This window comes from Equus asinus, chromosome 22 (assembly GCF_041296235.1).
Source record: "Equus asinus isolate D_3611 breed Donkey chromosome 22, EquAss-T2T_v2, whole genome shotgun sequence".
In the NCBI taxonomy this organism is placed as follows: domain Eukaryota; kingdom Metazoa; phylum Chordata; class Mammalia; order Perissodactyla; family Equidae; genus Equus; species Equus asinus.
In genome coordinates, this window is record NC_091811.1 from 49,659,914 (window position 1) to 49,685,766 (window position 25,853).

The 25,853-nt window shown below is 58.0% G+C and overlaps 1 protein-coding gene across 8 annotated transcripts in view; it reads right to left on the reverse strand.

Annotated features, from left to right (window-relative positions):
• Window positions 1–452: 452 nt before the first annotated feature.
• RAPGEF3 (Rap guanine nucleotide exchange factor 3) overlaps window positions 453–25,853 on the reverse strand; it is a 33,050-nt gene continuing 7,649 nt past the window's right edge. Inside the window, exons 1-28 of one of the 8 annotated variants that reach the window (XM_044755507.2) lie at window positions 23,377–23,394; window positions 21,774–21,986; window positions 16,246–16,299; window positions 16,050–16,156; window positions 15,724–15,845; window positions 15,403–15,571; window positions 14,728–14,812; window positions 14,349–14,409; window positions 14,165–14,241; window positions 13,828–13,974; window positions 13,192–13,304; window positions 12,812–12,900; window positions 12,438–12,516; window positions 12,087–12,237; window positions 11,920–12,002; window positions 11,040–11,079; window positions 8,261–8,342; window positions 7,787–7,933; window positions 5,789–5,886; window positions 5,188–5,313; window positions 4,916–5,097; window positions 4,550–4,640; window positions 4,357–4,407; window positions 3,312–3,399; window positions 2,875–2,939; window positions 2,111–2,280; window positions 1,936–2,007; window positions 453–1,029 (exon numbers count right to left, since the gene is read on the reverse strand). In XM_044755507.2, the coding sequence (XP_044611442.2) occupies window positions 468–1,029; window positions 1,936–2,007; window positions 2,111–2,280; window positions 2,875–2,939; window positions 3,312–3,399; window positions 4,357–4,407; window positions 4,550–4,640; window positions 4,916–5,097; window positions 5,188–5,313; window positions 5,789–5,886; window positions 7,787–7,933; window positions 8,261–8,342; window positions 11,040–11,079; window positions 11,920–12,002; window positions 12,087–12,237; window positions 12,438–12,516; window positions 12,812–12,900; window positions 13,192–13,304; window positions 13,828–13,974; window positions 14,165–14,241; window positions 14,349–14,409; window positions 14,728–14,812; window positions 15,403–15,571; window positions 15,724–15,845; window positions 16,050–16,156; window positions 16,246–16,299; window positions 21,774–21,866 (3,204 nt within the window). In that variant the 5' untranslated portion in view covers window positions 21,867–21,986; window positions 23,377–23,394 and the 3' untranslated portion in view covers window positions 453–467. Of the gene's footprint in view, window positions 1,030–1,935; window positions 2,008–2,110; window positions 2,281–2,874; window positions 2,940–3,311; window positions 3,400–4,356; window positions 4,408–4,549; window positions 4,641–4,915; window positions 5,098–5,187; window positions 5,314–5,788; window positions 5,887–7,786; window positions 7,934–8,260; window positions 8,343–11,039; window positions 11,080–11,919; window positions 12,003–12,086; window positions 12,238–12,437; window positions 12,517–12,811; window positions 12,901–13,191; window positions 13,305–13,827; window positions 13,975–14,164; window positions 14,242–14,348; window positions 14,410–14,727; window positions 14,813–15,402; window positions 15,572–15,723; window positions 15,846–16,049; window positions 16,157–16,245; window positions 16,300–21,773; window positions 21,987–22,299; window positions 22,347–22,444; window positions 22,844–23,376; window positions 23,615–25,853 lie in introns of those variants that run through there. The other 7 variants (XM_044755506.2, XM_044755509.2, XM_070494696.1 and 4 more) reach the window with 7 other exon arrangements.

Genomic DNA, 25,853 nt, shown 5'->3' on the forward strand with positions numbered 1-25,853 from the left:
GGCAGAGGGACTGGAAGCGGAGCCAGGAAGGGGCGGCAGAAGGAGCTAGCTGCAGCTGGGCTGTAAGAGTCCTCTCAGACCACTGTGGAGAGCCCAGGGTCACCCTGGCCAGCCACTGACAGGGGCTCCAGGCTCCAGCAGATCCATGGCCAGGCATTAAGATGTGGACAGAAGTCAGCCATCTCCGAGCCCTGCCTGGATCCCAGAGACCGTGCACCAGAGTGGGGCTGCGCCGTCGGCCTCTCTGCGTCCACTCGGGAGGCAGGCATCCCTCCTCCTCAGCTCCTGTCTCTTCTCTGCCACACCCTGCAAGGCTGGCCTCAGAACACAGGCATCTCCGCTAAGTGACAGTAACAATAAGGCTCCTCGGGGACCACCATTCCCCTGCAAACAGCCCTGACCACACCCAAATGTTTATCTCATATGCTATGGAAAGAAAAGCAGGACTGTCACCACCCATCCCACCCCTACCCTCCCCAGGCAACCAGCCCCACCCCTGCCACACACATGCCACACACATGCAGACGCTCTTGGTCCACTCTGAAAACAAACCACAGGGGCCTGGAGATGGCCAGACAACAAAGCCACAAGGCACAGGGTCTGGAAGAAACCTGGTGTGGAGAGCTCTCTATTGAAGACAGAGTCCCAGCGCTTGCTCTGCTCTCCCACCCACTCCAGGGCCTCTCTGTCCCCCATTCCTTGGCCTTGGGCCCCGGTTCATTCCACCCTGAGGTCCTCCTTGGCTGCCAGTCATCACAGGGGACAGCTGCGTCCACACTGCCCACTCCAGGGCCTCGAGTCCACTCCACGGAGAGCCCTGCCCAGCTGTGGCCAGCCCGTGGGCCTCTTGGGCCCAGGCGCGCCCTGGCTTTCCCGACGGGAAGTGCCTGCTCCAGCCTCAGCTCCCTCCTCACGGCTCCAGCTCCCGGGAGAGGCGAGAGAGTTCCCGCTGGTTGTCGATGACCTTCAGCTGCTGGACATAGGCCCAGCTGCTGGCTGGACTCCGGGTGCTCAGCGACTGCTCCGAGCCTGGCCGGGGGAGAGTTGGGGGGGGGCGGCGGGTCACGGATGCCACTTTGTAGAGCCCACCCCTCCCCCCTCCAAGGAGCACATCAGCCTTCCGGCCCTCCACCCTCTGACACCCACCCCCACCCACCCCGACACTTCCTTTGGCCAGTTCAGAAGACTGCTGCCCCACCCCCACGGCCCCCGGGGGGCAGAGAGCACTGGGGTTAGAGAGCACCGGGGTGAAGAGCACAGATTGAAAAAAGCAGGTCTCCAAGATTACATACAGCATAATACCCCTTTACTAAGTTCAAAAACAACTAAAACGAAAGAATATCTTGTCATAATATACATATTATAATACAAGGCATTTTAAAGATATATATGTGTGGGTGTATGTGTGGGTGTAAATACACATGATAAAGCTATTTTAAAAAACAAGAAAAGGAGTAACTCAAAATTCAGGATAGTGGTTACCTTGGGTGGGGAGAGGCAAGGGGACAGGAGAGGAACACACTGCACAGGGAGTTGCAAGTTAATGTCAGGGTGCTCATACCTGGCTTAGGTCCCGTGGTGCTCATTATGTCATCAGAATATACACGTACATAACATGACATACAGGGCCAATGAGGACAGTGTGGCATGAACCATGGATTATAATGAATCCCATTTCATGCAACTGAAGGCCACTTAAAATAATGCAGGCCTGGAGTAAGAGTGCAGGAGTCCCAGCTCTACCACTAACTAATTGCGCAGCTTTCTACAAGTCCCTTCAACACTCCAGCCTGTTTGCACGTCCTGAAGCTGGGATGACATTCTGCCTACTGCAGAGCCGTGCTGTGAAGGAGGCGTTATCAGCCTCACATGTGCAGGCGCCTGTGCACGCCGGCCCTGACAAACTTGTCAGCACCCACCCCCGCCCCCACTTACACGTGGAAATCCTCGCCGCCTGGCCGTCCTCGTGGAAGTGGGAGACGCGGCTTCTGAGGGGCGAGAGGGGCACTGGGACGGGGGAGAGGTAGGCGTCAGGGAGACAGGGGCAAGCTGGAACCGTGAAGGGGACACTGCTCAGGGGGCTCCCACCCAGGGGGACCAGCCCACTCACCGCTGCTGTGGCTGCGGCAGTGATGCAGCATGCGCACGGCTCTGGCCATCATTCTCTGCAGGCAAGGCAAGGATGTGAGACCGGGCCTGAGGAGCAGGACCCTGGTGTGGCCTGTGGGGCAGCTGGGAACCTGAGCTCCCTTTGAGCGAGGTGCTCCCAGGGACTAGGGTCTGGAAGAGATGGGGCGTGTCTGCTTTGCCCCAGCACACCCAGTGGCCCAGCGGGGACCAGGCAGTGGGAAGAACAGAAGTCAAGAAGGGCTCAGAGAGGAAGAGCCCTGGAGGGGACTCTTGTTGAAGGGAGGCATTTGAGGCTGTCACCCCAGCACCCCCTAACAGAGACCAGGCCCTCTGGTATGCAAAGGAGTAAGGCAGGGGCTCCTTTTTTTTTTTTTTAAACAATTTTATTAAGATAAAATTCACATACCATGCAATTCACCTATTCAAAGTATACAATTTAATGGTCTTTTAGTATATTCACAGGATTGTGTAACTATCACCATATCTAAATTTAAAACATTTTCATCACCACAAAAAAAAATCCTGTATCCGTTGGTGGTCATTCTCCATTCTCTCCCACCAGCCCAAAGCAACCGCTAACCTACTTCCTGTCTCTGAATTAGGCAGCGGCTATTTTAACAGAAGTATTCATATTTATATTATTAATAACAACTCTAGAACATCTCCCACCCCGGCTCCCTTCCAAGGCCACAGTGACATCCCCCAACCCACTCTAGTGCCGATGCCCACTCCCCTGGGACTCACCATCTTCTCAAAGTTGATGAGATTCTCCACCAGCGTGTGGTTGCCCTCGTGGATGAAGGTCATGTCTGCAAAGAGACGGGTTCTGTTCATAGCGCCCCAAAGTCCTTCCCCTTCCTGCATCCCTGGAAAGGTGAAGGGCTAATAATGGGGAGCCTTAGGCCGGTTCCACCCCCACACAGCCCTCTCCCTCTGGCTCCCTTCTGACCTCCTGGAGCAATCTCCTTGTATCTCGTAGGCCTCACATCATAGGCCATCTAATGTCACCACTATTTGTCTGTACGTCTTAACTCTGCTTCTCGCCTGCGACCTCCTAATTCACGCTTGTGCTCCCCAAGGCATCAGCACAGTGGAATCACTCAGAGAGGGTTGGGTGGACACACACACAGGTGCAGGAAAGGATGGGACGGAGGCAGGAAGGTAAGCACTGGTCCTCGTACCTTTGAGAAGAAGGGGCATGAAGGGGATGACGGGAGGGGAGAGCTTGGTGAGGGCCAGTCGATATACTCGGTGGTTCCATGAGGGGTCCTGAGCGGGAGGGAGCCACAGTGAGAGAGGGAGGGTCCCGCACACCATAACCCACCACATAGCACATAGCACATACCACAGCACAGCCAAACTCCCCGCGCCGCCAAGGAGAGGCCGTACGCCCATCCCCTCGGAGTTCAGCTCCCTCTCAGCCCAGATCTCACCAAGGCAGGCTCGGCGGAGGGAACCCGAAGGCACGACTGCCAGTCTGTGCGCATGTGGCTGCCCAGCCTCCAATTAGCCCCAAGGAAACTTCACGGCCCTTAGTCACAGGGGCCCTGAGGTTTTGTGGAAAACTCTCTCTCCGTCTCTGTCTTTTCCGTTTCTGTCTCTCTCTCTGTCCCTGCCTCTCTCTCTCTGGTGGGTGAACTCCTGTGAACCTCTTGAGCCCCACGAGGTGAACTTTTTTCTCAAGAGCTCCCAGAATCACACTGATGAAAACACTTCTGTGCCAGTTCTCTCCTGAATGCCGTCAAAACCTTTCCTGGGGGTGGAGGGTTCAGCTCCCCAACTCTTGCCTCATCTTTTGGCCTAGTCTGGCCCACAGGCTCCTTGAGTCTCCTGAGGGGCCCCTCATAGGCCCTGACACACCATGGGTACTGGTGCCAGGACCTGCTTCCTGAGTCCTGAGGTGGGTCAGTGTCCCCCTGATGGTCCCCTGGCACCTCAGACCCCAGGACCAGTAACCAGGCCTGTCCTGGTCTTCACACAGGACTTCACAGCCAAAGCAAATGCCCCCCACACCTGGCACACACTGAGCGATATAAGACACTGTGCACCCCCACCATAATGCTGAACACCACATTCCTCAGCCAGCTCCCCAAACTCCCAGGCCAAAGGCAACCAGGCCCTGGACCAGGGTTGGAAACCCAGGAAGTGGCCAAGGACCGGTAGAGGGGCTGCTGGGAAGCCAAGAATCAGGGTTCCTGGAGGGAGCAGCCGAGGCCCAGCACTCACCAGCAGCCTCTCGAGGGCCGAGTACAGCTTCCGGACTTTGTGGGGCAGCCGCTGCGAAGGAGAGGCAGATGGAGCTGTCACTGCCCTGTGATGGGAGCCCCCTCCCCAGCCAGGTCTCCCAGGATGGGCACAGGGCCCGACCTCAGGACTGGGGGTGGGGAGGGCCTGGGCTCCCCATCCAGAGGGCACCTACCTCCCAGGTGTGGGCCAGGCGGCTGATGGCTGAGTTGCTGAGGCCAAACATGACGGCAAAGAAGGAATTGAGGTTCTTTTGCTCCTTGAGGCTGTGAGCGGAAGACCCAAAGACCCTCAAGGGAAGCAGCTACACCCACAGAGCCCTACACCCAGACCACAGCCAGGCCTGGGGCCTGGGGTCCGGCCAGGCCAGCACTGCCTCTGCGGGGACTGGGGCTGGATGGGGTAGGGAGGCAGAGGCTCCAGGGGGCCCGGGAATCAAGGGGATGGCAGAGTTGGCAACATACTGACCAGGGACGGGGGGCTAAAGAAAAGGCAGCCTCGGGACTCTGCCCCCCACCCCATGCACCCCACAGGCACTCACTGGGCCGCCAGCTTGATGAACTTCCTGAGCAGCTGGGCCCGCGGGCCGGGCACAGGGCAGAGACACAGCTCCGTGGCCACCCAGTACTGCAGCTCGTTGAAGCGGCGCATGAAGCGCTCCAGGTTGGCAGTGGTGACGTCCCGCAGGTGCTGGGGGCCCAGCACGTAGTGGATCAGCTCCACCTGGGCAGAGGGCACATGAGAGATGAGTGTGTGCTGGGGGTGGGGGGCGCCCCCGCTGCCTGAGGTCCTCCCCGAGGTCTGCCCCTGCACCTGGTGGATACTGTTGAAGAGGTTCCAGTCGTGGTCCGTCAGCTGGCCTGCCAGGTCCTTGGCGCTCACCAGGTCCAGCCCCTCAGCAGAGCCCACGGTGGGCCCCAGCTGCTCGGGGTGTGGGGTCTGCAGGTGGGAGAGTGCTCAGGGGGGAGCCTGAGGAATCCAGGGAAAGGTATAGGGTGGGAGGAGAGAGTTTGGGGCAAAGATCCTATGCCTGTGGTCAGAGGAGTGTTGGGGTAGGCAGGGGTGCTGCGGCGAGTGGAGGGGCCTCTAAAGGATGGGACCTCCCAAGGAGCATTGTCCTGCCAGCTCCCCAATGCTGGGACCCCTCCTTGTAGGGCTCCTGCCCCCTGGGGAACCCCTAATGAGGGTAGATCTTCCTCTTTCTCCTTGAGAACTCCCAAGCAGCTCTCCCCCTCTGCCAACCTTTGGAATCCCCCCATCAGCTGAGGCCCACTCCTTCCTCTTCCCCTCTAAGGCCCAGCAGCAGCCAGAGCCAGGCCCCTCTCCCTTCTCTCTGTGACTGTCCCCCGCACCCACTCCTATCACTCCCCAAACACAGCTCCTCCCTGGGCCCTGGCGCCCTGCCTGTCCCTACCAGCTCGTGCACTTCCTGTGGGTTGACAACAAAGAGCCGCTCGTTGAGCCCCAGGGATGTGGCCACACCACGGGCATCTGGCTGCAGGCCAACGGCATCTGCAAAGAGAGAAGACGCTGCACTGGGTGGGGACAGAGAGGGAGGACAGGGAGCAACTGGAGGCAGGGTGGAGGCCCTGTTTGCGAGCCTGGGGAGGTCCCTTCTCCCAGTGGGAAGGTTGCATTCCTGGGCAGGTGCTCTAAATGCACAGGTGCACCTGCCCACGCAGCCACACTGCCCCAGGAGAGTGAAAGGGGATTTTTCGTGTGACAGGCAGAACTTGGGCAAGGTGGGAACCTCCCTGACCCTCAGTTTCCTCCTTTGTCAAACAGAGACAATAAGACTTGCCCTGACTCCTCACAAGTCAAATGAAATAATTTATATAAATAGTAACTATAAGTACATGATACGTAGAAAAGCCCTTTGAAAATCGGGAAGGCCTTACAGAACACTTACCATTGATTTTCACCAGCTCCTGTGGAAGGGGACTGTGTTTCGAGTCACGTTTGAGTTCCCAGTCCCTAGACCAGGGGACTCCAGAGTAAAGTACACACAGCCATCCATATGTCCAGGAAAAAATACTCGCTCTTCTACTTATATTTGTTTTTCTCATCTGTTTTGCATTTCTGTTTTGTGTATAGCTTTTATAATTACACAACATTAGTGTAGGAATATATGTATATAACTTATAAGCAAATATACACATAGTAGAGTGTTTGTAATGAAATATTGGTTATGCATGGGCGTCAGTCAAAACCACGTGGAGATCACAGCTCTCAACAGCGCCTGGCGCAGGAGTAGGGTCTCAATAAATACCGCCTTTGGGCAAGTGCAACTCTCCAGGTGGCCAGCAGAGGGCAGTGCTTCCCAGAGCAGGCACAGGCACAGGTGACCTCATTCCTCTCTCCCCACTTCCTGGAGGAGGAAGGCTTTGCTGTTCTCCCCTCCACTCCCTGCCCTTATTCTCTGGATGCCCCTAATTCCTGTGCACCCTGGGCTCCTGCTGTCAGACCCGGGCTGTGTCCTTCACAGACAACAGTGGTTTTTAACGTCCTGCACTTCCTGACGGCAGGTCTTCATAATCCTCACGCTGCCCCACGCTAACTGCTTTATACACAGCGTCTCCTTCAGTAGCTGCAGCAGTCCTGTGTGATAGGTACAGTTATAGTGCTCATTTGACAGATGAGGAAACGGAGGCTCAGAGAGGTTAAGCAACTTGCCCAGGATCACACAGCTGGTAAGCAGCAGGTCAGGGAGTCTACAGTCTACGCTCTTAATCATCAAGCCACTCAGCCTTACCTGCCGTTGTACCTCTAGCTCCTAACACATTGCTGGCCCATAACTGACCCTCAATGATGTTTGCTGACTGACTAAATGAATGAAGGCTACCTAAAGTCAAAGGCCAGCTACACTCCGACTATGTGAGCTTGGGAAAATTGCTTAATCCCCTTGAGCTTCAGTTTCTTTGTCTGGAAATAGGATAAGAAGTACCTGTCTCATAAGATGGTGATTAGGACTAAATGAATATATAAGCGTGAGGATGGTAATAGTCGCAGCTGACGCCCACGTAGTGCTGACTATGTGCCAGACACCATTCTAAACACTTGAATAGACTGGCTCATTGAGTCCTCACAATTCCTCTATGAAGCAGGTACTCGTATTACCCTCATTTTACAGATGATGAAACAGCACAGAAAGATTAACTGTCCTGCCCAGGGACACACAGCCAGTGACGTAAAGAGCTAGGATCAAATGCAGGCAGCCGGCTCCAGAGTCCATGCTCTCAAGCACCACATGTAAGGCACTTTGAAGAGACGGAGGAAACCTCCCATAAATGTTAACCATCATTAACATTGATCAAGATGATAAAGATGATAAAGATCTTAATTCAGGGGAGCTGGGCATGGCCCTGAGGGGGCCCCCTCCCTTGGGGCCACTCTACTCAGAGACTCAACTCACCGCCTGCAGAATTGACCTTTACCAGCACCTGCCCCTTCGTCCAGCTGTCCTCCTGGGCCAGCGCGGCCATCACCTCCCTCACTGAGGCCGTCACAGGCAGCTGCAACGTCAGCACCGAGTGGTCCGGCCGGCAGATGTCATAGGGGACTGGAGAGGAAGACCGGGCTGGGCTGGGGGAGCCACTGCTTGGTCTCCCCACCCCAGGAAGGAGAGGGCAGCAACTGCAGCAGTGGGAGGGGTCCCAAGGAGGCGGGCAAGGCACTAAGGAGAAGCCTGGGATCAGGGGGCGGCAGCACACTGTGCAGACCGGGTGGGAGGCTCTGAGCCGAGGAGGCGGCACAGGAGGCCGACTCTGCCTGACAGCTTGGAACAGAGACCCGAGGAGTACAGCATGCCCCCCTTGACCAGGCACACCGAGGTCAAGGGTGACAACAGCAGGATGCGACTATGTCCTCGCTGGCTCGGACCACCAACCTTTGTCCCCAACTTGGATGGCACAGTTGCTGCTGGGGAGGGGCTCGTCCTGGCTGGGGAGCCAAACAGGCATGTTCCGGGCCTGAGAGGGAGACAAAGTAAGGCCCGATGACACAGAGGGGAGAGTGCAGGGCTGGGAGGGGCCTTTGTTACCAGTGGCATGGGAGCCACACAGCATGCACACCACCAGCAGGCTCTGCTTGCTGCATGAACCTGAGCCAGGTAAGGCGCTGGGGGCCGAGGCTCCAGGAGAAAAGATGGAGCAGGGCTAAGAACCCCTCTCCAGGTATGTCAGCCCCTCTGCCAAACGGGTCCAAAGGAGTTCCGATGTGAACACACCTCAGCTGTGGTTCTGGTTTCTCTCTCTTGTCCTCCTTTGGCTGCTGTTTGCCAGTTTGCTATTTGCCTTATACCAGATTAAGCACATGCTTATTCTAAGTGTCTAAATATTCATAATAGCCCTCTGACAAAAATATTATTCCCATTTTACAGATGAGATCAATGAGGCTCAGAAAGGTTAAGTAACATTCCCAAGGCAACACAGCCGCTAAGTGGCCCAGCTGGAATGCTAGCCTGCTCCTCTTTCCCACTGTGCTCTTATCCACCAACCCTCAACTGTGTCACCACCTCGTCAAACCCCACAACCCTTTCTCGGTGCACCCCAACCACAGTGGGCTGATGCAGCAAACCATGCCGGGCTAAGGCCTCCCTACCCCGGTTCCTCTACCCATCCCGACTGTTCTGCCAATGCGGGTCCTGACTCTCTTCCTCCTCCCAGCTCTGATTGTGGTGATCAGGTTCAGAACTCAGGCCCTGGTTCTTCCCCAGATTTCCAAATCTCAGAGCTCTCCTCCGAGTTCCCCACAGCCTCCCGCGCCACCTGCACAGAGAAGACTCTCAAAACCTCACCCGCAGTGCGTACTCCTCTTCCTACCCCTGGTCTTAACCACCTCCTGGATCCGTCCACGTCTGTGCTCCCTCAGCCCAAACCCACACCTCCCTTGGCCCCTCAGCCTGCCTCCCAGACCGCTCCTCCCAGCCATTCTTCTGGGCTGAGGCCCCGCCCCCTGCCCATTTCCTCACAGCTTGTCACTTGTTCTGGGGATTTTTCTTTGAAATGGGTCTCCCTGCATGCCCTCGCCAGCCCGGGCCAACCCCCAAGTTCCACCTGGCCAGGTCACCTCACTCCTCACCTACTTCAATGGCCCAGCTCTTCTCCACCCTCAGCCCTCGGGGGCCTGCCTCCCTCCTCCTCCCATCTGCCTGACCAGAGCCAGATTAGGCTTCCTAAAGGCTTCAAGGCCACCACTGTCCGCTGGATAAAGTACAGACTCAGGAGCTGACCTATTCAAGACACAAATCTGATCTTATCCATCCTCTGCTCAAACACCTCCAATGGCTCTCATTGCTGTGAGGACAAAGACCAAACCCCCCGGCTGCATGCTCGGGCCTCCGCCCATTGCCCAGCGTCCTCTGGCCCTAGCTCTCACACCCTCCTCCAGGGCTTCTGATGGGCGGGCGCCCCTCCCCCTCACACCTGCCTGCAGGCCCCTTCTCCCTCTACCTCACACCTGGCAGCTCTCAGCTCCAGTGGTCACCTCCTGGGGATGCTCTCCCTGACCCTGGGGCAGCCCTTCCCTTCCCTGCTGTCAGAGACCCCTGTCCTTGTCCTTACACAGCATGAGATTGCTCAGCAGCTCTGTCCCTCCCTGCACTGTAAGCCCCTGCAGGCCCAGGGGGCTCTCCCAGCCCACTACTGCCCTGTCAACACTGAGCACAATGCCCTGCACGGGAGGACGAGTCCGCACTGGCTCCTGAGCATCAGCGAGGGGAAAAAGAGGTCAAGGACCCTCATTCTAGGCATCCTAGGGAGGCATGACAGCTACTAACAGACGATAAGCAAGTAGACAAAGAAAATAATTTCATGCGGTGATGATGCTTTGAAGGAAATCAGAGAGGACACCTTGGAGCAGAGCAGCCAGGGCAGCGCTGGGGCAATGCTCTGGATAGGGAGAGAGGGGTGCCTCCCTGGGAACCCAACATTTTGGCTGAGATCAGAACAATAAGAAAGATCGAGGCAGGCAAAGAGCCAGAGAAAGAAAGTTCCAGGCCCTGAGGTAGGAACACGCTTCGCCTATAGACGAAAAGGAGCCTGTGAGAACCTCCGGCAGGGAGCAAGGGGATGCAATGAGGTGGGAGAGGCAGCTGGACAGGGGGCCCAGCAGGCCTAGGTGGGGCATTAGGATTCTATTCGCAATGCAACACTCCCTACAACCAGCCCCAATCTATCTCTCCAGTCCTTTCTCCCACCCTTCCTCACCAAAGCTCAGCTCCAGTCACATCTTCCCATCCCCCTCTGCTGCCCCTGGGCCCCTTCCAGGAATGGCACCGGCCACGGCTGATGCCTGGGGAGGGGCCTGCTCCCGGCACTGGCGGCCAGGAACCAGGGGCCTTCAGAGGCTGCCTTCAGGCCCCATCCCTTATCTCCCAGGACGAATTGCTAACTGACCCTAACTGGGAGCAGGACTCACCTCCTAAACAGAACAAAGGCCCCTGGGGTTGGGGGTGAGGGTAGAGGGGTGACCTTAGACCTCTGTGTTCCCACAGCAGCCATGTGAACACCTATCATAGACTCAGGGGTGCGTCTGTACATGGGGAACCTTCCCACGCAGAGCCCCTTAGTCAGGGGCTGAAGGAGGAGCTGTGAGGTCCCCGGAGGAACCGAGGGAAGAAGCTGAGGCCCCAACGGAGAGGACAGGAGCCAACTGGGGGCAGGCACCTTCATCTGAGGAGACGCATTCCCACAGCCATTTTCCAACCTGTGGAGCAAGAGAAGAGGGAAGTGAGACTGGAGCCAGGGCTCCTGCAGGCAGCACAGCACAGGGTCAGGAGCAGGGAGGCACCCGGGGCTCTGGATTCCATCCTCCCTCACCAGCAGCTCTGAGGTTAGCACGACTCGGGGAATACGGCCCACAGAGAAGCAAGGCTGGGGCTTGAAGCCGGGCCCTGGATGCCGTGATTCTCCCAGGCCAGCGGGGGAGGGAAAAGAGTGCAAGGGGGAAATGGAGTGGGCATCAGATGGAGCAGGCGCTGCAGCAGGTGGGGGCTCCCCGAACCTCAGCTGCCCCACGATTGGGAAGGCCAGGGTGAACTCCAGAAAATTTGCCGGGCAGAGCCGGCACTGGCACTGACAGTGCCTGGTAATAAATATGTCCCGAATGGAGGAAGTGAGAAACATCCAGGCACACCCGGGGATGTGAGAATGACACTGAGTGACTGTGTGACGTGCGAGAATGACACTGAATGACTGTGTGACGTAGGAGAATGGAGGATCACGTGATGTGAGGGTGAACAGCCAGGGGACTGGTAAAAACAAGGAACTGAAATAAGCGGGACTAGACAAACGGGCAACCGCAGCCCACCCTCACGCAGTGTACGCCGCGTGCAAGGCTGTGCCCTGCGCTCTAAGGGACCATAACTCATTCCATCCTCATCATGAGGCAAAGCCCAGAGAGGGGACAGCGTGCCCAGGGCGGCCCAGCTGTGAGTGGTGCCGCCTGGATTTAAAGCCCCGCATCCGAGTCCAAAGTTGGCACTCTCAGGCCCCGATGCACCGCCCGTCACGCCTATGACAGGTTAACTGTATGTCAAAGCATCACCTGTGGTGTCGCCGCCTCTCCGGCCACTGCTCCCGCAGCAGGTTGCTGAGCCGGGCGTCCCTGCTCACCAGGTCTGAGAGTTTCTGGGAGGAGCCAAGATTCACTGAGACGGCTATAGCTGTGTCCACCCCGGCGGCCCGCTCCAGCCCTGCCTCCCTCCCAGGTACCTGGAGAAAGCTGGTGGCCACGGGGTCGTTGTGGAGCATGGGGCCATACAGGGCCACCCACTGGCTGACCAGCCGCAGGATCTGCTGCCTCTTGTTGCAGATGTAGCTGCTGCTCTCCTGCTCGCTGCCTCCCGCAGGCTCCGCGTGGAAGGTGGGTACCAGTCAAGGGAAACACAGCATCCAACGGGGGCTCCCCACCTCACCACAGGCAAAAGGGGGAGTAGGATGCCCAGGGCCCGCTGACAAGTTGGGCCCAGCATAAGGTGGGAGGGCTCAGCACAGCCATGCTATGAGGGATTCCTTCTCCCTGCTCCACATGCCATCCTAATCACCCTGGGGCTGGAAGGATATTGGTGCAGGAGGGCAGCACAGAGCTGGGCGCTGGGCATGAAGACACTGTGGGTCAGGAGGAAGTCGCTGAGGAAAGTCTCTGTAGGGCAGGGACAAGGGGACAGGCTTCAGAGGTCAAGTCTACTGAGCACAAGCTCATGCACAGCTGGAGTGTCCGTTCCCCCAAGTCCATCATGGGCAAGGTACCCGCAATGCCAAGCCCCTGCGATAGTACCCCACCCAAGCCAAGAGCGCACGAATGAGGACTCCCTGCCAGCTGGCTGGACGGACCAATCCAGCGCCTGATGAGGTCAGGTGCAGGGTGCCTGGCCTTCCCCCAGACCACGCCGACCCCCAGTGAGTCAGAGAGCGGGTGGGGTGTCTCTTGTCCCTACCTGTTGGGTCATGAGCACTGGAATCGGGCCGCATGGCCTCCAACAGCAGTTCTAGGATCTTCTCCGGGGTGCCAGACATCACTGTGTATCTGGCAGAAATGGCCAACCCATAGAACTTGTGCCACCATCCCCACTCCCACAACCCGGAAGACATCAATAACCCATCATCTCTCTCTTCCCTATTTGCCAGCACGGTCCCCCCTTGGGGTGGAGGGGAGGCTGACTCAGGGGATGCAACTTAGTGCCTGGATGACTCTCCATGCCCAGGGGGCCAGTGGGCAGGGGTATGACACAGAGGAACTGAGTAAAGCCTGGGAAACAGAAGGAGAAAAGGTGGGCAAGAGGGAAGGTGTGGAGAGGGAGCGTGGTGGGTATGTTACCTGTTCCTGCCTGGGGTCGGGGGCCGAGAAGGGCCAGCTCCCTGAGAGGTTCTCTCCAGAACCAACACCACTTTGCCATGTTCTTCCAGCCTCATGGTCTTTGCTTCCACATCCTGGAGAAGAGGCCACACCCAGGGCTCAGCACACACCACTTCTTTCCACCATTCTAGGGTCTCTCCGCCCACCTCCCCCATTCTAGACCGAGCCCAACAAGGCTCCCACAAGGACCCTCAGCCCTTCTCCCACCCCATTTAATGCCCACGGCTTTGGATCTGCTCCCCACTCCCACTCCTGCTCATCACACAGCCTGAGCCCCTCCTCCACCCATCCCTCTGCGGCCTCCCTCTGCGGAGCCCACTCTCCGTTACACTGCCTTCCCATGAACCCTAGTCCCCTGCCCCATAACCCCCCCAACCCCTGTCTCCCACTCCAGGCCAGAGTTCACGGGGCTCACTGGACCTCCTCACACACCCAGGGCTGTGCTCCCACCTCCAGCCATCCTCTCCGAGCTCCTCCATCTCCTCCCTCTCCCTGCTCCTTACGGGCTTTCTCTGCTCCCTCCTCCTTGCCCCGCATCACTTCTTCAGAGAAGCGTCCCTCCCTGTCCCCTGCCCTCCCAACCCCCAGGCACAGCACCTTGATGATACGGTTGAAGTCCTGCTTGTCCACGCGGAGAAAATGACAGTTGTCTTCTCGCAGGATAATGGTGGCTGCCCGGGGTGCATCATTCACCAGAGCCAGCTGTCCAAAGTCATCTCCCTCGTGCAGTGTGGTCACCAGCCCCTGCAGCCAGGCCTCCGTCAGAGCCCAGCTCAGCGCCCCACCCCTCACAAGGACAGACCCATGGTGGGAGACCCACCAGGCAGGAGAAGACCCAGGAGACAGACAGCCTTGGGTCCATTAAAAGCACCATTATGAGGACATGGACCAGGGAGCAGTTATAATCCAGGGCAGGGAGGGAGGGAACACCTACCTTGCCATGGGTCACCACGTTGACAGATCCTTTCCAGATAATGTACCACGAGGTGCCCTTGTCCCCCTGGCTGAACACTGAGAGAAGTGCAGGTCAGACATGCTCCCAGGCACCCACTGCTTCCCGGGGGCCTCTGCCCATTTCCAGGCCCTGGGGGCCCAGCCTCCCGTCCCGTCTGACTTACACACGGTCCCTGCCTTGCTGTGTGGTTCGAAGAGCAGAACTGCTGCCAATTCCCGCTTCACCTGTGGGGTAGGGAGAAGAGGGTCAGAGGGGCGAGTCCAAGGAAAGAGGGGCCAGGTTAGGGGTGAGGGGGTCAGGTCCAAAGACACGAGTGCTCGGGGGACAGATATGTGGCTGGGCCAGGTGGCCAGGAATTTGCAGGAGGCAAAGCAAGGGAGGAAACGGGTTCAGAGAGGCCAAAGGATAGTCAGACTAGGATGCTGGGGCAGGAAAGTAGAGGGAAATGTCCAAGTCATAGGTGGCCGGGGAGGGAAGTGTCTTCTGGCCCAGCAGCTGGAGGCTCCGGGCGGTCACGGGGGGGGGGCGGCGCGCGGACTGACCGAGTTGGAGAGATGGGCCAGAGCCTTGATGTGCAGCAGCTCCTCAAAGATGAGGTCCAGCTCCTCGTCCGTGCGCTGTCCCGGGCTGCGGGAACAGGAGGGCCGGGAAGCAAACAAGGAATTGTGGGACCAAGGCCGGGCGGGGGCCACTTCACCCCCTGAGCCCCAGCCTCCGCAATGGCTGCGATCAATGATGGGCCAGCCTTTATAGAATGCATACCACATACCAGACCCCGAGCTAGCACTGCACACGCTTTATTTTGACCTCACAACAACCCCACGACGTGGGTATTGTTATCCTCCTTTGACAGAAGAGGAAGCTGGCCTGGAGGCGCCCAAGGTTATCCAGCTAGTAGCCAGTGGAAATGGAATTTGAACCCAGACCTGCCTCTAGATGCCAAAAGCCACCTCTGCAGATCAGAGGGAGCAGGGTCTTCGGAGTCTGCCCCACCCCACCCCCTCAGGTACAGAGGAAGAAACAGGTTGAGAAGGAGGAAGGGAGGACTCAAGGCCACACAATGAGTCCCTGGCAGAATGCAGACCAGAGCTCCAGTCTCTGGTCCAGCCAGGGTCCCTTCCCTCAGGAAGAGTAAGGGAACCCCTCAGAGATAAAACCAAGGAACCACAGAGACTGAGCACCATGTGGGACCTGGGGTTGCAGGGTGCCCAACTCACGGCTTTCGAAGCGCCACCGTGAGCAGAGCATCAGGCCCCCGCTGGGAGAGCAGGGCCATAGCTTCAACCAACTCCTCTTCCAGCTCATGGACTCCTGCAGGCTCTGGCTCTGGCCCCGGGAAACGGTAGAACTGGGTATCTCGGTCCTGGAAGGTCCAGTCGTGTTTCACTGGGGGGCAGAGGCCCAAGCATGGGAGAAGAGAGGAGATTGAGGCGGTGTGGGTATGAGGCCCCCACTGCAATGCCCATCCTCTCTTCACCTCCGATGCCTGCTCCCCAGGACTGCTCAGCCCCGGTGACCCACCCTGGGCTCAGGCTCACCATGGCAGAGGGCACCTTCATCCAGCAGCACCTGGCAGATCCCCACAGCTTGGCTCCGGGAATGGACCCCAAGCCCCAGGGCCAAGATCCCATCCACCAGCTCCCGGCCGGAGCAGCATTGCCTATGGGAGGTAAAGGGGACAGGGAAGAGGAAAGAGAATCAAGCGGCAGGAGGGTGGAGGGGAGAGGGAGGAACTCTGCATCTGCAAGGTGCTATCCTAGGCCCAGCCTCAGTTCTGCTAGGAGGAGGACTAGGACCAATGCTGGAAGAGACGTGAAGGGACAGTAAACAGAAGGGTGGGCAAGGAGGCAAGGCCTCCACTCACCGATGGAGCCTAAGGTGGTACTTTCGGTCTCGGATGAGGTTCGGGCAGTTGGCCAAGAGATGTCGATGCAGCTGCTTCCCAGCCCTGAGCACCCGCTCTGTGGATGCCTGGAGGAGGGGAGTAGGGGCACAGCTGGCTCAGGCCCTGAGCCCCAGGTCATGCTGCCCCCTACCAGCTCCACCCTTCAGGCTCGTACCTGCTCCAGGCTCACGCTGAAATCCAGGGACTCCTCGCTGTTGGTGAGTGGCGTCTGAGGGCAGAGGGGAGGGTCTGCACATGAGGACCCAGCTTCAAATCCAGCTCCTGGACCTGACCCTCCCCCATCACCTCCACCCTCGCCCCATCCCGACTCCAAATGCATCCATTTAGGTACTCATTCAACAACTAAACAAATATTCACTGAGCACCCCCGTGTGCCAGGCACTCACCTCCTCCCACCCTGCCACCCTCTCACCAGACCCTTGTCTTCCTTCCAGACCCAAGCACGGCATGTCCACAGATGAGATCCCCATTCCACTTACACAGGCCCCAGGTATACCCAGGCTCCCAGGTAAACTGCACCTCGGGGGCGGGGGGTGCAGGGGGCGGTGGTGCGTGATGGAGCTGGGAGAGCATGAGGATGTGAAGGAGAAAGGCCAGGCAGTGAGAGGCTTGAGAGGCCTGGAACACTTGCTCCTGATCCCCAGCCAGGGTCTGTCCCCAACCACACAGCTGTGGGCAAGTCTCCTGCCTACCGTGGGCCTCGGGGCTGCCAGGGAGTTAAAAACACAAACCACAGAGCCAGACTCCTGGATTCAAATCCCTGTGCCTCCATAGCGGTGGGATCCCAAATATAGGACTTAACCTCTCCCTGCCTCAGTCTCCTTGTCTGTAAAACCTATGAAACACTCATAATGCCAATTCAGGCTTTTAGAAGGATTGTGTGAGTCAATACACATCAAATGTTTAAGGCACTGCCTGGCACGGAGTTGTATGGACATGTTAGCTGTCAGCGCTCATCGGTGAGGCAAAGGGCGGCCCTGCTCCTTCGAGATGCTGCCGCTAGCTCAGAACTCCGTAAGAGTGAGTAACACTTGGCAGCACACAGGCCTGGCTCCAGAAGATGGGTTTATGTAGAAACTGGTTAACAACGTTTCCCTACCCTGGGTATCAATGGAGCCATCGGGACTCCTGGGCCCTTATGTCCTGGGGTGTGGGTCCCAAAAGCCCCTCACAGCCCTTCTTTTCCTGCCACCTGAGAAAAGGAGTTTGTGGACATCTCTGGACAGGATGCCCTCCCCTCCCCACGCCCTCCCAAAGGCAGAGCATTTTACAGTTCACACAGCATGACCACCGCCATGATTTCCCCTGATCCCATAGAGAAGGTGATCAGGTATGAAGTAGGCAGAGCAGGTATCGTCTGTCCTCTTTGACTCATGAAGGAACAAAAGTCTTGAGTGAAGTGCCCTGTGTAACTCAGTCACACCTACTTGGGAGAGCCAGACAGCCAGGGTTAAACTCAGTTCCTATCCTCAAGTGCTCACATTCTTGGTCTCACTCCACCCACCACACCTGCCCGTCTCCTCTCCTTCCTCCTCCTCCTCCTCCTCACCAGCGCTCTCTCCTGCTTTCCCAGCCACTCTCAGGGCCCTGCGAAGGACCTGGCTTTTGTGGGGGGGCGTGCAATCAGGCTGAAACCCAGAGCTCCCTCCCCCAGTCCTGGCACCTTCCCACTGTGCCAGGCAGAGGCCAGAGGCCTCGCGTGAGTAGGCGCCTGGACCAGCACGGTGCGGAAGTCACTAGGTGTCCCAAGGGTATCCCTGCCCGGGTCATGGGGCCCAGGCCGGTGCCAGACACAGAGCCCTGGAGACTCAGGGACAGGAAATGAGGAAGAGGAGGAGGAGCCAGAGAAGGAGGAAGGGCAGGAATGCTACCCAGCCAGCCCCCTGTGTCGGAACAAACAGTGCCCAGTGCTAACAACTTGTTGTTGTTCATGTCCAGAAGCCCAGGTGGCCGCAACTCCCTTTGGTGCCCACGACCCAGGCTCCAGCACACACTCCCTTCCTGGTATTATTCTGACCCTGGAGGGCACATCAGGAGGGGAGATGCCAGGTCACGCGGCCAGGCTGGTCACGACCTGGATCCTGGATCCCAGATCCCAGATCTACAGGCCTTGCTTAAACCACTTCCTGTCCTGCCCCAGGGGATGAGCACGAGGCTCAGAGGACGGGGGCTCTGGCCCATCAGAGCTGAGGAAGGGACCTGAAGGCACCCTCCCATTCTGCCAAGGAAAGCAGGAGCCCAGAGCGATGAAGGAACTTACCTAGTCACACGACTGCTTGGAAATGTAAGATTCTATTGAAGACTCTGCCACCAGCGCTGCCCCTGGAAGTAGGGGTTTGTCTCCTATTTCGCAGCTGACAGGGGGACGCTCAGAGGTTACATAACCTGCCCTGAGAGCCAGCAAACAGGGGCGCCAGGACTGACACCGTGCTGATTCCAAAGCCCATGTTTTTAGCCACCATGCCCTGCATCGCCCAGGGCGCCCACCCCGTGCTTCCCCAACTGCGTGCCATGGAAGCCGAGATAGTAGAGGTATTCTGCCTTCTGGAATGCTTCATGAGCAAGTAAGTTTGGAAAACATTGGGTTAAACAAAGTTTGGGCACCGGGAACTTCCCAGGATGGGGCAGGGGTCAAGTGTGTGGGCTCCGGAGCCAGGGGTTCAAATCCTGGTTCTTCCATTACCAACTGGTTGTGTGACCTTGCACTGCTTATTAACCTCTCTGTGCTTCAGTTTCCTCATCTGTAAAATGGGGTTGATGGTAATAATACATATCCCATAGGGTAATGATCAAACAAGTTAATAACATAAAGCCCTCGGAGCAGGGCCTGGCTTTTGGTAACTGCTTAGTAAATGTTAAGTAATTGAATTAAACTTTGTTATTTCATGATGGACACCTATTATGTGGACACAGAGCAAGAAATGGACCTCGGCTGACCCTGTCCCTGATCCGATGACCCTGAGTGTCAGCTTAGGGGTTCTCAGAGGAAAGGAATTGGCTGGTATGGGTTGGGGTGAAGGCCCTGGCCCACTGCCTCCTCTCATGCCTGGACAGGAGGGACTCTGGGGGTGGGGGGGAAGAAGAGGTGCTAGCTAGCTTCCCTGGAACCAGCCTGCCCCACTTGTCCTCCCTGTCGCTGAACATCAGGGCTGGACTGAGGGACAGGCACAGAGCCAAACAGCCGCGTGGGGACCCGTCAGACCAGTTCCCCTGGGCCCCAGCTAGGGTCTCGGGCCAAGGCTGTGCATGGAGGGACAGGGAAAGGACATGTGGGGTGGGCTGATGCTTTGGGGGTGTCAGGGTTACTTTCTGCAGCAGGAAAGAGTACACCATGAACTTGGACTCTGCAGCCAGACTGCCCAGGACCAAAGCCCAGCTTTGTGCTTTAGCAGCTGTGTAACCCTGGACCTGTCACTTAGCCTCTCGGTGCCTCTGTTTTCTCATGTGTAAAATGAGATGATGACATCAGTACCCATCTCACAGGACTGTTGTGAGATTATTTGATAAGACAGAGGCAAAGCTCTTATAAGAGTGCCTAGGAAAGGTACTGGATAACTATTAGCTCTATTGGGACAGACCGGATGAAAGCCTGTTTTCTGAGTTCAAGAATAGAACTACCTCCCTCAAAACAATCACTCAAAGAGAAGCATCACAGGCTTCTCTGAGCATGTGGGATGCACCAAGGCCATCCTCATCTTGCCCCTGTCTCTAGACAGATTGACCCCTCTGTTGGCATCAGACAGTCTCCTCTCCCTCCCATGTTTTCCAAAGGACATGTTCTTCTACCCCATTCCAACGTCCCCTTTGCCACAGATGGTAAGTCCTTTCTGTATCCAACCTCAGGCTCTCCTGCTTTAACCTGATTTCCTTGTCTTTTGTTCCGGTCTAGTAGGAACAGAAAGCACTCTCCTCAGACCTCAGGAGGTTGATGGGTTTCTAAGAGGTAGGCATGGGCTGAATAACTCCCAGCACTGCCCTCCCAGGACTCTGGGCTCCACTCCCTTACGACATCCACCCTTCACCCTGTGTGTCCACACTTCCTGCCCAGTTCCCTCACGTGAGCCCTTCATGGGCCAAAGGCATCAGCCAGAGACGAGAGGTGCCGCTTCACAGGTACCCAGAGCTTCTCAAACACAGACACAATGGGCTGCAACCACCCATCCCCATTGCCCAGAGATGCAATCAGAGAGGGTGTGGCCCCTGCCCCTCGCCCTAAAAATCTGGGTTGCCTCTAATCTCCCGTCCTCATGTGCTGCTGCACCTGGCAGGGGAGGGGCCTTGTTTCTGTGCCTTTGACCCCATTTACATTCCAGCAACCCTCACCCCCACCCTTCCTGCCTCCCCACCACACACCAGCCCTCCAATTCTGGGGGGTTGGGAGAGTCAGGAGACAGCCTGGCGGCCTCCTCCACCCTCTCCCAGACTTTGGGTCCCAGGGGATCCTCCAGTGACCTCATTGTCCTGACACCTGACCTTCCCCTGACGCCCCACCTTGCCTCTACAAGCTGGGAAGGGGACAGGAAATGCACAAGTAATTATAGCCTGGGAGGGAAGGAGGGAGGGAGGTTTCCAGCCCACTGGCTCCAAGCAGTAGCTACTGCCAGTGACCCAGAGCGGGTCAGGGGGACGGCTAAGCCCAGAAGGGACCAGCTCCCTGCCCCTCCAGAGCCCCAACTTGAGCAGGACCCAGGCCCAAGAGGCCCCTTATCAGGAAGACCCAGGGAGGGAGGGCTGGGGACTGACATTGTCCTCCCGATTCTGATTGTGAGCAGGAGCCCCTCCTGCTGCTGGGCCTTGGTTTTTTCAACTCGGCCTCATATTTTGGCAAATATGAACAGCGGTCGGCAGAGAAGGGAGGCAAAAGTGGTAGTCATTCTACTGAGTGGGACTTGCCGACAAGAGCCGAGCTCTCCCTGGTCTGTCACCTGCTCCTGCGTTCCCCTCCACTCTTTACCAAGTGCCCTCCCAGCACCACGCCCCTTCCCCCACCGGTGGGCACACAGAAAAGACACATGGAACCTCAGGTGAAGTCACTCTAGTAAGAGTAGCTGATTGGGGGGAGGGTCCCTGCTGATGTAGACCCTGCCCCCACCCCATTCTTCCCCCCTCCTGCTCTCTCCTTCATTCTTGCAGCTCCAGAGATGTTCTTCACTCGGGAGCTCCGGTCACCTCAGACTCTCCAAAGTTCTCAGAATCCTTCCCTGAGCTCCCCAAAGCCACCTCTCCCCAAAATCAAAAAGCAGAATCAGTGCAGTTCCGTCGCTCCCTAAAGGAGAATGTTGCCACGGTGATGTATCAAGAACAATAACCAAGCTTACCTCACCCCCCACTTGACCTGGCCCCCAGTATTTCACACACACCTCCCTCCTCTACCTGCAGAACACACAAGCACCTAACTCAAGGCACACAGGTGACAGATAAATGACAAATCTCTTTCCTCTCCCCCCATGCCCAAATGGGGGCACCTGGGCACCACACACACACAAACACACACAAAGGGTACAGCTGTGTGAGCCACCCACGCACACTGCAGCCAAGCTGCCCAACTCACCGACCACCCGGGAAGTACCCTCTATGCCCCCAGACCAAGCTGGGCTACCAGCAGGATGCCGGTGCTCCTAATCCAGGCCCCACTCCGGCCCTGGTTCCTGGCCCTGGCCCAGGCAGGCAATGGGCACTCACCCAGCGAAGCCCCTGGATGCGGCTGGGGCGCTGGTGCTCGAGCAGCAGCTGGTAGGAACAGCTTCGGGGCCGGTGCATCCTCCTCAGCACCATGTTGAGCAGTGTTCCCTCCGGCACCACGTCCGGGAGGCCTCCCACCGGCGGTGCTCCCAGAGCTGGGCCGTCCTCCACAGCCAGACCCACCTGCCAGCGGCTCTCACCTGGCCAGCCAACCTGTGAGGCAGGGAGGAAGGTGGACAGCCATGAGGCTGGGGCAGCTGGACCAGGGCATGACTGCCTCAGGCAGAACCACTTCCTTAGAGTCCGCTGGACTGGTCAGGAGGAGGTGCTGCAGGCCTGCCAGGAGCCGGGGGAGGGACAGGAAGACCTTCCCTAGGGCCTGCCGGTCTGGCGCACTTAGGGGTCTCCAGCTGGCCCACGGGAGATGGAGCCCTTCTTCCGAGTCTTCTTTGGACTTCTGCCCCACCCCACTGCCCATGTCCCTGCAGGGATCTCCAACCTTCCCAGTATGAGGCTATAGACTCACTGGATCCCCTAGAAATGCAGCTTCAGCTCAAACCCTTCTTCTCCCCTCCTCCCTCACCCCTGACCCACCCGCTCTCTCCCACCCGAACTCCCCACCCTGTCAGCTTCCTCCTGCTCCTCCTCCCCCGTGACCCCACCTTACCCACCTTCATGTTCCTTCTCAAGCTTGCACAGCCGGGTAGGTTCTAGCAAAAAGCTGGGGGTGGGGGCGCCAGAGAGCCCCCAGTCAGCTCTAATAGGGGGATCCTGGAGGGGTGCGGGCTCTAAGTCCCAGGCGCAGTGATCAGGGCCAATTCCTAGCTGGACCAGCTGCCAGGTCAGCCAGAGGCAGGGCTGGGTGGAGAGGCTCCTCTTCGGTGGGTGGAGGGCTAGGGGCGTGGGGGGGAGTCCCCCCCAGGGACAAGGAGCCCTGAGCCTCCCCCTCCGTCCCAGACGAAAGAGCCAGCTGGCACCGGGCGCTGAAGCGAAGCTGCAGCTGGCACCGGTCCGGGCGGGAGCTGTCACACCCCCTGCGCTGCCCGCCCTCTTCCCCTCCCCGGACGGGCTGAGGGGGCGGGGAGGAGGCGCCCGGCCTCCCGGTAGGGGAGGGCGTAGGGGAGGAGACGGGCACGGGCAGGGGTGGAGTCCGGGCTCGGGGATATCGGGAGCGGGCACGAGCCGGAGCCCTGGGAAGCCCAGCGGGCAAGAGCGGCCCTGGAGTGTGCGCGGGGACCGCAGGGCCGGGGTGGCGGGGTAGGGGCGCTCAGGGCTCTGCCGGCCGCCACGTGGCCGGGAGGAGAAATGCAAACAAGGAAACCGGGGGAAGGGGGAGGGGGTGAGTCATTGTGGCCCCACCCGGGAGGGAAATCCGGGCTGGGGCCACTTCCCGGCCAGGGGCGTCCTGCCTCCGGTTTCGGTTCAGGGTCTCGACTGCCGGGGGGAGGGCTGGGCTGCCTTCCCGCGGGGAATCCCGCCGCCGAGCCTCCCACCATTGCGCTCCCTACACACCCCTCAACCCCCTGCCCCCCCGCCCTACACACACGCTGGGCGCGGATGGGGAAATGGAGGCTGGAGAGGAAAGACCGCGCTCGGGACGCACCCGGGTCGGAGGTGGGGCTGAGCTTCGAGAGGAGTGGGTTTTAGAGAGCCACGCCCCCCGCCGCGCGCTTCGCGGCGACCAGGCGGGTGGAGGGAGCTCTAGGATTCCAGCGTCCTATGAGGGCTCTGTCCCAAGGCCGGTCGCCTCCCCGGGCCTGTTGCCACCGCCGCGCCGGTAGCCCAGCGCCGCCCTCTTCGCCCCATTCCGGCTTCTGAGAAGGCGGCGAGACAGTCACTCCAGGACAGCGACTCCCGCGGCGCCCCGGAATGGCCCAGGACGTGGATGAGCATTGTGGAACGAGGCGCGCGCCCCGCCCCCAGCTTTCTAGGACTCTCTCCCTTTTTGCCCGGTCTCCTTCCCTTCCCCTTTGCTGCTGAGCCTGCCAGGATTGGGAAAGACACATCGCTGACAATCCATCTCCCCTGCGCTGGGACGCGGAGCCTTCATCTTCCAAGGAAGATTATTTTTTTGAAGTTGGGGGAGTGGATTTTAATTGATTAAAATCTCAATTTTCATGTGTGTGAAAAATCTCAGGAGCTTATAAAGCAAAGTCCATCCCCCCGCATTCAGATTCAGTCCTATTGGCATGAGATGGAAAATCTGTGTTTTGAACGACACCCCCTCAGGTTATCTGCTGCGTCCACCCTTTGAGAAAGGGTGCTGGAGTTTGAAATGCCCCTTCAGGGAAGAAGGGGAGCCTGAGAATGAATCTGGGCCCAGGCCCGAACCCACCCACCCAAGTTCTGAGAATTTGGAAGGAGGAAGAAGAGCTTGGATATTGGTGGGAAAGGATAACACTGAGGGCACAGCTGTGCCTGGGGAAGAACTTTGAGGAGTGGGGGTGGGGCAGGGAGTTGAAGTTTTAGGTTTCTGGGGCCAGTGGCCTGGTCTAGAAGTTCTTGCAGAGGAGCTTCCAGAGACTGGCCGTGGGGTCCAAAAGGGGTCTCCCATTTCCTTTTCACACTGCCCCTCCTTTGGGCAGGTGGGACAGGAGCAGGGGAGTGAGGCAGGACGTCTGGGTACCTACAGACCTCCCCATGGGTCGCAGTAGCCTCTGAGTGCCTGGCACTGTTCCAAGGGCTTCAGATGGATTTACTCTCCGCCACTGCCCTAGGAAATAGGACTACAGTTATTCCCACTCTACAGCTGGGGAAATGGGGGCTCCGAGGTCTGAAGTAGCTTACCACACCACTAGTAAATGATGAAGCTGGGCCTTGAACCCAGGTTGCCTGGCTCCACTTAACCCCATGCTATACTGAATCGTGTAAACATCGTCTTCATCCTTCTAATCTGGATGATATGCCTAAGAGAGGAAGCTGCAGAAAGGGAAATTGAGGGGGGGAGGGGCAGGGAGTACAAGGATCCAAAGAAGGTCGTTCAAATCAGTGAAAATGAAGGTGTCCCAAACCCGCGTTCCCCTATCTCTGTCCCCCTCAACACTATTGCTCCCTTGCCTTTCTTGTCTCTTTCTCATTCCCGCTCTCCTGGGAGCCTGAGAAGATGGCCTGGCGTGATCACCTGTCCACTGGTAGCCAGCGGGGCCCAGCAGGATTGCACCTTCCATTGCCTCACTGGCAGAAGAAGCCCTGGCCGCTCCCCCCACCCCAGCCTCCTGCCAAGGCAGATGATGGGGAAGGCCAGTGGAAGGACGGCTCATATGTGATCGAGCCTGAGGCCTGGAGGGAGCAGGGGACAAGACGAGTGTCTGAGGAAGACATCTCAAGCCAGACGGCGAGTCATCTTGGGGACAATCATGCCAAGCCCTGGTGCAGCCTCCACCCTCCCCTGATTGTCATTAGATGCCTGGCAGGTGTGTTGGGACAGACAAATAATAGTAACAGTAGTTAACATGCACAGGCCCTGTTCTTGATAGTTTATATACCTTCACTGATTTAATCATTACAACAATCCCAAGAGAGAGATTATTGTTATCCCATTTTACAGATGAGGAAGCTGCCATGAAAAGCTTAAATGACCCACAGTCCAAGGTCCCACAACTGGGAAGATGTGGAGCAGTGAGGGATTCTACCCAAGTGGTTAGGGGTCTGTGTGCCTTACCGCTCTGCAATCCTGCCTCTCAAATATATTGACCATTCCCGGGAAGAGGGGAAAGCCCACATCCAGAGTCATCTCCCGCACACTGGGTGCACAGGCTCCAGACGTAGGGAAGGAACAGGCAGATGATGGAAGCTGAACAGCAGGAGCCCTTGACGCTGTCTACCACCCATCCAAGGAGCTCCCTGCCAGGCACGAACCTCCTCCAACCCTGCCCCGTGCCCTTCAGGCAGGTGGCAAGGCACTGCAGGGACTCCCAAGCGATAGTAGAGGAGGGTGAATGGGTAGAGAGAGCTTCCCAGCCCCCAGCTTTGACCTGGGCTGGATTCCTCCCACCCAGTCCTTTTTGCTGAGTTCTGTAGTTGTCAAGCCTGCAGCTTCCTGGATCTTCACAGGTGCCTCTCACTGGACAAGTCAAAACT